The 12,390-nt window shown below is 38.9% G+C and overlaps 1 protein-coding gene across 2 annotated transcripts in view; it reads left to right on the plus strand.

Annotated features, from left to right (window-relative positions):
- The window catches only part of LOC110519984 (inactive dipeptidyl peptidase 10), a 344,103-nt gene that overhangs the window by 284,847 nt on the left and 46,866 nt on the right, over window positions 1-12,390 (plus strand). For both annotated transcript variants that reach the window (XM_036974136.1, XM_036974137.1), the window contains exons 10-14: window positions 7,228-7,325; window positions 7,439-7,562; window positions 8,431-8,469; window positions 8,688-8,795; window positions 10,669-10,760. In XM_036974136.1, coding sequence (XP_036830031.1) covers window positions 7,228-7,325; window positions 7,439-7,562; window positions 8,431-8,469; window positions 8,688-8,795; window positions 10,669-10,760 — 461 coding nt within the window. The remainder of the gene's footprint in view (window positions 1-7,227; window positions 7,326-7,438; window positions 7,563-8,430; window positions 8,470-8,687; window positions 8,796-10,668; window positions 10,761-12,390) is intronic.

Here is a 12,390-nt window from a genome sequence, read left to right on the forward strand (position 1 = left end):
CTGCCCGCAGCCCTATTCTGTAAACTCGCAATGAGTCACTCAGCCACGGAGCAGGAGGGGAGGGCCGAGCCGCCTGGGAGGAAAGGGGGCACCGCGAGTCATAGGATGCGGACGAGTGTAGCGTCGATACTAGTAATTATCATGTACCTACCCAGGAGCAAGCAACTGAATGTAACGTGAAACCCAGTAGGGTATAATCTTAATAATTACTATTTGGTTACAATATAACAGTCTTTGTAGAGAACAGGCTAACCAGAAGAAATTAGGAGACACGAGAACATTAGGTATAACCCTTTAAATTACATTGAACTTACAATATTTAACAGCCAACTCTGTAATTACAATGTTGTTACAAGGTACATACATGTATTTACAATGTACTTATCCAGGACCAAGAAACTTAATTTAAAGTGAAGTGACATGTGTATTACTTTGTAGTTACAATGTAACAACATTTGCAGACAATAGGCAAACCAGGAAAAATAAGGAGACAGGAACATTTTGCAGTTAGCTGTTTCTTTAAGAGATTTGACAAAGATTCATATTTAAACAATTTAAATTAAATTCCCCATTTCAGACTCAAAGCAATAACTTTACAATCCTGGGTTGCTATCTAGCTAGCATTTATTTCTCCATTATTCATTAATGTAGCTGGCTAGGCACTGGCACAATGTCAACACAATTTTTTAACAACACTTTTCACTGACTCAAATGTCATGATTTGTTTTTCCGAGTGACTCGTTAATTTGAGTCGTTCGTTCGATATGCTTTCCGCAATAAATACAGACGGATTCATATGCATACCTCCGGCTCAGCTGCTCCGGAGATCACCAACTGTCTATCATAAGTGCTCAGGAAAATAAATCTTCAGAACTGATAACTGATAATTAATAAATGCAATTAATTGATTACCGTATGTTTTCAATGGACACAGGTTTGTAAAACATATACAGCCTGCCTCTGCTCAACTCGAGAACTAATCATTTTAGCGGCTGCTGCTGTTCACAAACTAGATTGTGCTAATCTCCCTCGCAAGAGGCTTGTGGAATCATAATTCTTTAGGGTTTTTACTTAATTGTTAACTAGTAGGTATTGTCAACTCCTTCTTGCTCTGGGAATTACTGAATCAAATACATTAAATGATTTGAAAGATTTGTTCTTTTGAATGAACGAGATGAAAAGATCCCAGTCAGTAAAAAGAGCCAAACTTCCATCATAGCGTTCTTCTGACTTCTTATTTTTCTTTGTTTGAATGTCCAAACATACAATGCCAGTCACTAAATAGTGAAGAAAAAGGTTACCAAATGTTTAGTATTTTTGTACGATTTTGTAGTTGTTCACCAGAAAATGACATCACACTGACCTCTCACTCTGCAGGAAAGATCATGCGTTCACAAGATACATGTCTCTTGCCCTAATAATGGGAGTCGATCTCCACAAAACGGCACGGTGGGCTGTCTAGCTCCCACCTATCCTTTCTTTGGATTGGTAGATACAGCTCATTATTGTTTTCCTTTTTTAATATTTGATGAGGGTTGTTGAAGTCTTCAGTGGAGAGAAATGGCCATCTCACGACAACTCCGATAGTGTTTTTTCTCAAAGTTGCCTGCCGGGATGTCATGTGTCCTACTTACACTCGCAACAACTTAAGCAACATGAAACTTCTATTCGATCAAATAAACCTCACGTAGCAAATAAGCCATTCATGTTTTTGTTGACCAAATTCGTCACTCTCTCATTGTACCTTGTCTCTCATTGATACCAGATGTTGTCATAGGTTAGAGAGTTGGACAAGTAACCGGAAGGTTGCAAGTTCAAACCCCCGAGCTGACAAGGTACAAATCTGTCGTTCTACCCCTGAACAGGCAGTTAACCCACTGTTCCTAGGCCGTCATTGAAAATAAGAATTTGTTCTTAACTGACTTGCCTAGTTAAATAAAGGAAAAATAAATAATAAATAAAAATAGGAAGGCCCTAAAAATTGTCAAAGACTCCAGCCACCCTAGTCATAGACTGATCTCTCTGCTACCACATGGCAAGCTGTACCGGAGTCCCAAGTCTAGGTCCAAAAGGCTCCTTAAGGATTGGTGTCCCGCTAGCAGGACAACTTCCGGTGAAATTGGAGGGCACACAATTCAAATATATTTTTATAGTTATTATTGCAATTAAATATTTTAGGTACATATAAGTATCTTATAATTCGGCTGAAAGCTCAAATTGTTGTTAATTTAACTGCACTGTCCAATTTACAGTAACTATTACAGCGAAAACATGCCATGCGATTGTTTGAGGACGGCACCCCACATCAAAATATTTTTTCCACTGGCACAGGTTTCATACATTCACACATAAAGATTAAATATTCACTTACTTTTTGAAAATCTTCCTCTGATTTGTATCCCAAAGGGTCCCAGCGATAAAATGTAGTGTCGTTTTGTTAGATAAAAATATTTTTTTTGTATCCCTAAAAGTCTGTTTAGGTGACGCCACCGATTTGAGTAATCCACTCATTCAACTTGAAAAGTAAGGAATTCGAAAATCTACCCCTAAACTTTGTTTCAACAAGTCAAAATACATTTGTATTTACTCCTTATCCCTAAGTTAACAGCTTCTACCCTCATGCCATTAGACTGCTAAACTGTTAATCAAATGTCTACCCGGACTGTATGCATTGACCCCCTTTTTTACACTGCTGCTACTCACTGTTTACTATCTATGCATAGTCACTTTACCTCTACCAACATGCAGGGCTGGGTAGGTTACTTTATAATCCATTACAATTATCAGTTACCTGTCCAAAATTGTAATCAGTAACGTAACTTTTGGATTACCTGTAATCTGATTACATTCCGTTACTTTTAGATTACTTTCCAATTAAGAGGCATTAGAAGAAGACAAAAATGTATGTTACCAATTGAACGACATCTATTGAATGATAAATCAATGTTAAAGTTTACATACCTGGTCATATATGGATGTACATTTTTTACTTTATGGGTAGGTTATGTAGACTTCTTCTAAACCATCGCTTTCTACTACATACAATAATATAATTTAATTGTATCGTTACATTATAAACCAAAGTCTTTCAGAATTCCAGTCATTCCCTTGATCTTCAAGAATAGGACTTGGAAATATGGCAGTATAGATTAGCCAAATTGTTTTACCTGAGCATAACTTCAAAACTAAGGATTTATTAGCCAGCCCTACTCGGTTGTTTATGATTTTGTTGTCATGGAGAACTGATTGGGCTCATTGATTCGAAAAATAAATGCTGCGCTCATGGAATGGCATGCTTTGAGCACTACTAAAAAGCGCTGAATGAATGCCATATTCTGCATTTGCTATAGGCCTGTTGTTTACGTTTTTGTTGGTGACAATTTGATATTGTCACGTTCTGACCTTAGTTCTGTTGTTATGTCTTTGTTTAGTATGGTCAGGGCGTGAGTTAGGTGGGTTGTCTATGTTCCTTTTTCTATGATTTGGGATTTCTGTGTTTGGCCTGGTATGGTTCTCAATCAGAGGCAGCTGTCAATCGTTGTCCCTGATTGAGAACCATACTTAGGTAGCCTGGTTTCACTTTTGAGTTGTGGGTGATTATGCTAGTGTTTGTGCCATACGGGACTGTTTCGTTTGTTTCACTTTATTATTTTGTAGTGTTCAGTTTTACATATTAAAATGGACACTTACCACGCTGCAAATTGGTCTGAACTCTCTTACTCCTCGTCAGAAGAAGAGGACGAGCATTACAGATATCTTGATAATATGCAGCTGTTTAAAGGGCAAATCCCCCAAAGAAACAATAACAGAACGGCTGCCCAGCTTCTATTTTGGTAAAAATATAAGGGATGGGCCTGGAGAAATGTAACCACTCTCAGATTAATAGACAGAGCTATAGATGCAAGGACTGACTATACATGATATCAACATTAAGTCCAAAAATGGTTGTAGCAACTACAGATTGTCCCTTTAGTCTATCAAAAGTGTGCAAGTTTGAGCATGTGTCCATTAGGCCTATTATTATTTATTTTTTTATCAGCATGAATTAGATTGAGCAATAAAAGCCCCACTTTTATTCCATAGGCTGGGATCCTCACTATGCAGCTGTTGCAAGAGCGCATTTTTCACTGGCTGTCCACTGGTTTCAAAACAATGATTGATAGGCAGCTTAAATTTCTTGATTTCAACCATTCTTTGGTTCAAATACACATTTAGATTTGTGAACAGCCATCCACAACACCCACAATCCGTAAAGCGCAAATAGCTAAATGAGAGAGCAGCATTGTGATTCACATCAATGTCCTATGTACATGTAGATATCAATAATAAGTGATAACTGTATCGCCGTAGACGACTCCACTGTTGTCATCCTTACCTCCAAGCGTTTATTTAAATTGGATCATCTTTGGATGCCGACAGCAGTCGCACCATTGGAAGACCTAGCTTGGACTGTAGCTCTTTTCCCGCGATCTATCAAACCCATTTGGTGTGTCATCATGGTGGTCTCTGACTTGTGGTCAGACTCACTCAGGTGGAACAAACTTAAACTTGTGCCTTTTTTCAATGCTGATTTGATTGTCATTGAGAAAACAAAGTAATCCTGGAAATAATCATCTTAGTTTTTCAAAAGTATCTGTAATCTGATTACAATATTTTTGCTGGTAATGTAACCAATTACAGTTACCGTTTTTTTGTAACCCTTACATGTAACATATTGGATGTAATCCGTTACTCAATTACTTCGACTAACCTGTACCCCCGCACATTGACTCGGTACAGGTACCCCCATCCTGTTATGGATGATGCGAATTTTCGCAGCTTTTTGTTAAAAATCGCGCAACATTTCAAAGTCCTGCTACTCATGCCAGGAATATAGTATATGCATATGATAAGTATGTGTGTATAGAAAACACTCTGAAGTCTCTAAAACTGGTTAAATCGGGTCTGTGGCTATAACAGAACGTGTTTAGGAGTAAAACTGTTTACCAAAAACACAAAAAAAATATTTGTCCGCCATTCAATGTATTGTTTAAGGCGACCTAAAATAAATGAGGATCCCCTGTAAACGCCTACAGCTTCCACACGATGTCGCCATTGCTGACTCATTTATCCTTGGTTACAACACGAATAGGCCCCTCCTTTCTTGAGGCGCACCACAGTATGTTGTGAAACTGAAAAAATGGACGATGATTTCCAGACTTGCTGCTATCGAATACAGATCGCCCCGTGATCAATTTGATACATCATTAACATTTATTAATACCTAAAGTTGGTTTAGAAAAGTCGTTTGAAGTGATTTGTAAAAGTTTCTAGGCGACTTTTGTAATTTTAAAAAGTGACGTTGCGTCTTGTAAATGGGCTTTTTGCAGCATCAGACTGGCCTTCAGCAAATGACATTTTGGGTATACAATGACGGATTTAATCGGGAAAAAGACCCAATTGTGATGTTTATGGGACATATAGGAGTGCCAACAAAGAATCTCGTCCAAGGTAATGAATGTTTTATATTTTATTTCTGCGTTTTGGGTAGCGCCGGCTACCGCAAAATCTGTTGTTTACGTGTCGTGCTGGTATTTTGGGGGGGTGCATGCTATCAGATAATAGCTTCTCATGCTTTCGCCGAAAAGCATTTTACAAATCTGACTTGGTGTCTAGATTCACAACGAGTGTAGCTTTAATTCAGTACCTTGCATGTGTATTTTTATGAAAGTTTGAGATTTATTGAGTACTATACTATAGTACTATAGGTGGCGCTCTGAAATTTCCGCTGAGCTGTTCCTGTGCAGGGACCACCTCCGTAACAAGATAACCTTGTTATTGCTATCTTCTTGTTATTTTCTTGTGTTACTTTTTTCTTACTTCAGGTTATTTGATTTTTTCTTTATTTTTTTCACTAATATTTTCTTATTTTAAAAAATTCTGCATTGTTGGTTAACTAAATGTTTCATACGTTTTATGAGGATTTTGTAACGTGTGTTGACACTGTGCCTGTGCTTAGCTAGCTGCTCACTAGCTACATTAACGAATAAGGGGGAAATGCTAGCTCACTAGCTTTACCACCTTGTCTTACTTATTTTTACTAACTAAAATAGTTATTGCTTTGAGTCTGAAATGGAGAATTGAATTTGAAAGGTTTGAATATGAATCTTTGGCAAATCCATTGAACATTGTAAGTATAAACATCCATTTACATTTGTACAAAAGTCATAAGAAAATTCACTTCACTTTACATGATGCTTACTCCTGGGTAAGTACATTGTAAATACATGTATATCTCTTGTAACAACATTGTAATTACAGAGTTGGCTGTTAATGGTTTATACATTTTAAGTAGAATGTAACTAAAAGGGTTATGCCTAATGTTCTCCAGTCTCCTCTATTTTCTGTCTGCAAAAGTTATATTCTAACTACATGGTAATAAAGGTTATACCCTACTGGGTTTCACTTTACATAAAGTTGCGTGAACACATTGTTATTACATTACATTTGATTCGGGACAGCCTTTGAGCCAGGTCATAACATATAAATAAACTCATGGAAACTGACCGGTAGTTAATGACAATTGTTGCAAACAGACCCTAGCCTATTTATCAACCCTGGTATTGCATGTGTATTCGATGGCAGTGGCACCTTGTAACAAAGTCAGATTTTGGTTCGCGTTATTAACATGGTAATTCACAGGTAACTTTCAAACTTGTAATTACAAAACATTAGTTGCATTGTGGAACAAGAAAATGTGTAACATCAGTAAACTCATGCGGAGTAACCGTCAGCAAGTGGATATGTAAATACACATTTCAAATTGTGCAATAACTGCTAGCGCTACAACCTTCTTACCATGTAATTACATAGTAACACCTATTACTACAGTTTTTACGGTGTAGTTAAAAAGTAATAGGGGCAACTTTATGTAAAGCGTTACCAACATTTGTATCACCATTCAAAATTGTTTTGTATTGTGTAATGACATACTGTAGCTATTATTCATATATTGTCAGGGCATGTGTTAAATAATTCTTGATTATTATTATCATCCATTGTTTGGGGATGTTTTGGAGGTGGGTTATTATGTAGGTACATACACTGTATAATATTGCTCTTCATAATTACAATGTTTAGCTTAGTTGATATGGTGATTGTAATGTGTGTTTTTTTTCTCTATGATTCATCTTTGATTTATCATATGTAGTGGTGCTACAGTATCTAAAATACTTACTCTGTTTTCAGGCAGGCCAACCAAACCCCACAGTGAAGTTATACGTGGTGAATTTGTACGGGCCGACCCATACTCAGGAGCTTACACCACCAGACAGCCTCAAAATAAGGTGTGATACATAATGATCATGAAAACAATAATGAAGACAAATCTTGGAAAGTTTTATTTTTGGAGAGACAAGGTTATTTTCAATCAATAATAACTGGTTGTGCTCTCTCGTAGGGAGCACTATGTAGCCATGGTCAAGTGGATCAGTAAAACCAAGACAACGGTCAGGTGGATGAGCCGTGCCCAGAATGTGTCAATCCTGACCGTGTGTGACACCACCACAGGGGCCTGTGTTAAGGTGAGAATAATGGCATTCTGTGTATGGAGTGGGGTGGGGGGGGGGGGGGTGGGGGGGGGGGGGGGGGGGGGGGGGGTGGCACACTCCCAGTGGTGGGACATTATGTTATATTGGCAGTGGGAGGAGAGAGCAGACAATGCACTGACTGTTATTGCTATGCTACTGTACCAAAGGGAAAGAGATTGTTTACTCGAATGCCTCATCTGAAAGTATGGGCATCTGAAACAGTTTACATATGGGCTTAGCACCTGTTGTGTTGTTTGGTGTGCTTTTTACTATGCATGCTAAAGGGTTCTTGTAAAGGGGTGTATGCACGTTCTGTTTACGCACCATTTTGAAGAAGAAGATTATCTCGTGGCATTTATCAGATAAACACACTATAAATCACATGAATTATTCTGTAATTTTTTTCTGGGAAGCTTTTATCATCTCATAGAACTGTTTTCATGAACACTAAAGTAAAGATTTATCCTTCACACAATTTGTTTTGATTGCAGAGTGTTATTATAAGCTTTGTCTGGAACAGGGCAGAGCAGCAGTCCCCTGTGGGGAAAGCGTGGCAGTCTGTGGGAAACTGTTCAGTTTGACTGTTCCAGGGTCAGGCCCCACAGATGGCTAGAGCACAACCAAACAGGCTCTCCAGCCAAGAAGCTGCTTTCCCTGGGCCCGGACTCATCTTCTCTGCCAGGGCTTTTGTCCTTGTCTGCAATGTGTTTAAATGAAAGAGCACATATTCCGACATTTTAATGTATTGGGGAAGAAAGGGAATTGGATGATTTTGAAGGAGTTTGGGCTGTCTTGTGGAATGGTTAATTGGTTAAAACGGGACATACTATTAACTGTTAACATTTTGGTCTTTCTATTTCAGAGGCATGAGGAGACCTCAGAGCTCTGGCTTTCCAAGCAGGTAAAATATCTTAACTCCTGTAAAGTCAGTCATGGTCAAACATATCAAATCAAAGTTCCATTCCATTTAATTCAATAGATCTTTATTGTGCACATTGTTAATGATTGGCCTAAAATGCCAAGACATGAATATTACTAGTCTATTATACACAATCTCTGTGGTCCATATAATGGTCATAACACTCAAAAGTAAAATGTTTGCTGTGTTTGTTTCTGCAGAACCAGGAACCAGTGTTCTCCAGGGACGGCAGCAGATTCTTCCTGACAGTGCCCGTCAAGCAAGGCGGGCGCGGAGAGTTCCATCACATCGCCATGTTCACCACACAGGTATAGGATCAAGTCGCCATGGTTACTGAACCGATGGGGGTCACTCATGTCACCGTGGTTACCACTCAAAGTGTTCTGTTTCTATAGTTTCCACCGTGGTGAGGGTAATATCTCTGTGGTTACAGAACAAGAAGTGAGGGTCATGCTGATGATGATGAATAAGTCGTTTTTATAGATACAGTGCCTTGCGAAAGTATTCGGCCCCCTTGAACTTTGCGACCTTTTGCCACATTTCAGGCTTCAAACATAAAGATATAAAACTGTATTTTTTTGTGAAGAATCAACAACAAGTGGGACACAATCATGAAGTGGAACGACATTTATTGGATATTTCAAACTTTTTTAACAAATCAAAAACTGAAAAATTGGGCGTGCAAAATTATTCAGCCCCTTTACTTTCAGTGCAGCTGTAACTCTCTCCAGAAGTTCAGTGAGGATCTCTGAATGATCCAATGTTGACCTAAATGACTAATGATGATAAATACAATCCACCTGTGTGTAATCAAGTCTCCGTATCAATGCACCTGCACTGTGATAGTCTCAGAGGTCCGTTAAAAGCGCAGAGAGCATCATGAAGAACAAGGAACACACCAGGCACGTCCGAGATACTGTTGTGAAGAAGTTTAAAGCCGGATTTGGATACAAAAAGATTTCCCAAGCTTTAAACATCCCAAGGAGCACTGTGCAAGCGATAATATTGAAATGGAAGGAGTATCAGACCACTGCAAATCTACCAAGACCTGGCCGTCCCTCTAAACTTTCAGCTCATACAAGGAGAAGACTGATCAGAGATGCAGCCAAGAGGCCCATGATCACTCTGGATGAACTGCAGAGATCTACAGCTGAGGTGCGAGACTCTGTCCATAGGACAACAATCAGTCGTATATTGCACAAATCTGGTCTTTATGGAAGAGTGGCAAGAGGAAAGCCATTTCTTAAAGATATCCATAAAAAGTGTCATTTAAAGTTTGCCACAAGACACCTGGGAGACACACCAAACATGTGGAAGAAGGTGCTCTGGTCAGATGAAACCAAAATTGAACTTTTTGGCAACAATGCAAGACGTTATGTTTGGCGTAAAAGCAACACAGCTCATCACCCTGAACACACCATACCCACTGTCAAACATGGTGGCGGCAGCATCATGGTTTGGGCCTGCTTTTCTTCAGCAGGGACATGGAAGATGGTTAAAATTGATGGGAAGATGGATGGAGCCAAATACAGGACCATTCTGGAAGAAAACCTGATGGAGTCTGCAAAAGACCTGAGACTGGGACGGAGATTTGTCTTCCAACAAGACAATGATCCAAAACATAAAGCAAAATCTACAATGGAGTGGTTCAAAAATAAACATATCCAGGTGTTAGAATGGCCAAGTCAAAGTCCAGACCTGAATCGAATCAAGAATCTGTGGAAAGAACTGAAAACTGCTGTTCACAAATGCTCTCCATCAAACCTCACTGAGCTCGAGCTGTTTTGCAAGGAGGAATGGGAAAAAATGTCAGTCTCTCGATGTGCAAAACTGATAGAGACATACCCCAAGCGACTTACAGCTGTAATCGCAGCAAAAGGTGGCGCTACAAAGTATTAACTTAAGGGGCTGAATAATTTTGCACGCCCAATTTTTCAGTTTATGATTTGTTAAAAAAGTTTGAAATATCCAATAAATGTCGTTCCACTTCATGATTGTGTCCCACTTGTTGTTGATTCTTCACAAAAAAATACAGTTTTATATCTTTATGTTTGAAGCCTGAAATGTGGCAAAAGGTCGCAAAGTTCAAGGGGGCCGAATACTTTCGCAAGGCACTGTATGTACTGTGTAAGACTCTTCTAATTGTTTATTTCCTTTGTCTGTTCCCCTTCCTCCCTCCAGTTCAGAGCAGATCAAAATGAAGTCCGCCATCTTACATCAGGGAACTGGGAAGTAACTAAGATCCTGGCCTATGATGAGAGCAACGACAACATGTGAGTGTCTCTTCTGGGCTCTGCATAATATATGAATAATGAGGATTCAGGTATTGTGCATACAGTGGTTCTTCCTTTAAAAGTTGTGTCATACTGCAGCACACCTTGCGGGCTGCAGAATAATTCTATGAAACATTATTTAATTCTCAGCCATTATTACCATTAATGCTAGTTAGTGCTAGTTTGACCACGCATCTTTGAGAAGCATTTGATAGCCTTCCATATTGGCTCTATGAGTGAATTTAAAAACTTTTTTGTAAGAACATAGTATATGGGATTGATTTTAAGAAATGTAGCTTAATAATTTGATTCATATAATGGTGATTCTATTCCAAGAAAAACTAAACCCTCAAGGTTTACATTAGTTTGGAACGGAAAATATGGCGCTGTACAACGTTACGGTTGGGAGTAGGCTACAGTACTAAGAGCATAACATTTTCACATCCTAATTGTAGTCTTACCAACACCCAAACAGAAATGTTGATATTAATAATAACCGCTTTGTTTAAAAAAATAACGATATTTTGGAGATTATTTCATTTTCAAATAACCTAAAGTGAGCGAGAGCGATTCTTGAACATGGCGTGAGACATTCTTACTCATGTGTAAATAAAGCCAGTTTGTTATTCAGAATGATTTATTTCTGTTTTTAGAGGGAGAGAAACAAAAAGCCCAACGTCGCCTCATGGGTCTCCCAGTTGCGGCCGGCACGGGTATGGAACCAGCATCTGTAGCAACACAGTTTGCACTGTGATGCAGTGTCATAGACCCCTGCGCCACTCGGGAGGCCCCATCTGCAATGTTTCTAATCCATTGCCTTGCACAAAGTATCTATTGTCCTGCTATTAACCAATACTGGCGCTGTACAACAGGACCGGTTGGGAGTAGGCTACAGTACTACAGTAAGAGCAAAATAATCCTGACATTTCCACTCCCTAATTGTAGTCTAACCAATACACAAACAGAGATTCAGGGAAAATAAAAATCTCATTGATTCATCAAGACAAGTCCCCATGCTTGTCTCAGATCAGTGCAAAACGGTGCTGAAATAGTTGACCACACGCGGGTAGGCTAAATCCTAATTTCAATATGCTTTTAAAATAAGACCTACACCACTTTTAACAGCACATTACTCAACACTAGTGAGACTCATGTCGCCTGCAGTAGGCCTACAGTATATATAAAAAATAAATGACGTGACTCTCCGCCAATGATTAGATTTAGAGGATTGGAGGATTCTAAATTAATATCTAAGGGGCGTATTCCGTTAGGGCAAATATGATCTGTAAGAACATCTAAGGGGCTTTTATATAATTGTAAATCAATTAATAATAGTCACTTTGTTTAAAAAATAACAATATTTTGGAGATGATTTAGTTTTCAAAAAGTGAGTGATTATAATTTGAACAAAGGCCAAAATAATATTCATAAAGGCCAAAATATCTATTTCTGTTCTTAGAGGGAGAGAAACCACAAGCCCAGCGTGGCTATTTTATGGACAAGGACATGCCAGCCGGCCAAACCCAGACGGCACTGGGCCAATTCTGAACCACTATATTGGACTCCCAATCACTGTCAGATGTGATACAGCCTGGATTAGAACCAGGGACTGTAGTGATGTCTCTTGCAC

This window comes from Oncorhynchus mykiss, chromosome 3 (genome assembly GCF_013265735.2).
Source record: "Oncorhynchus mykiss isolate Arlee chromosome 3, USDA_OmykA_1.1, whole genome shotgun sequence".
NCBI lineage: Eukaryota > Metazoa > Chordata > Actinopteri > Salmoniformes > Salmonidae > Oncorhynchus > Oncorhynchus mykiss.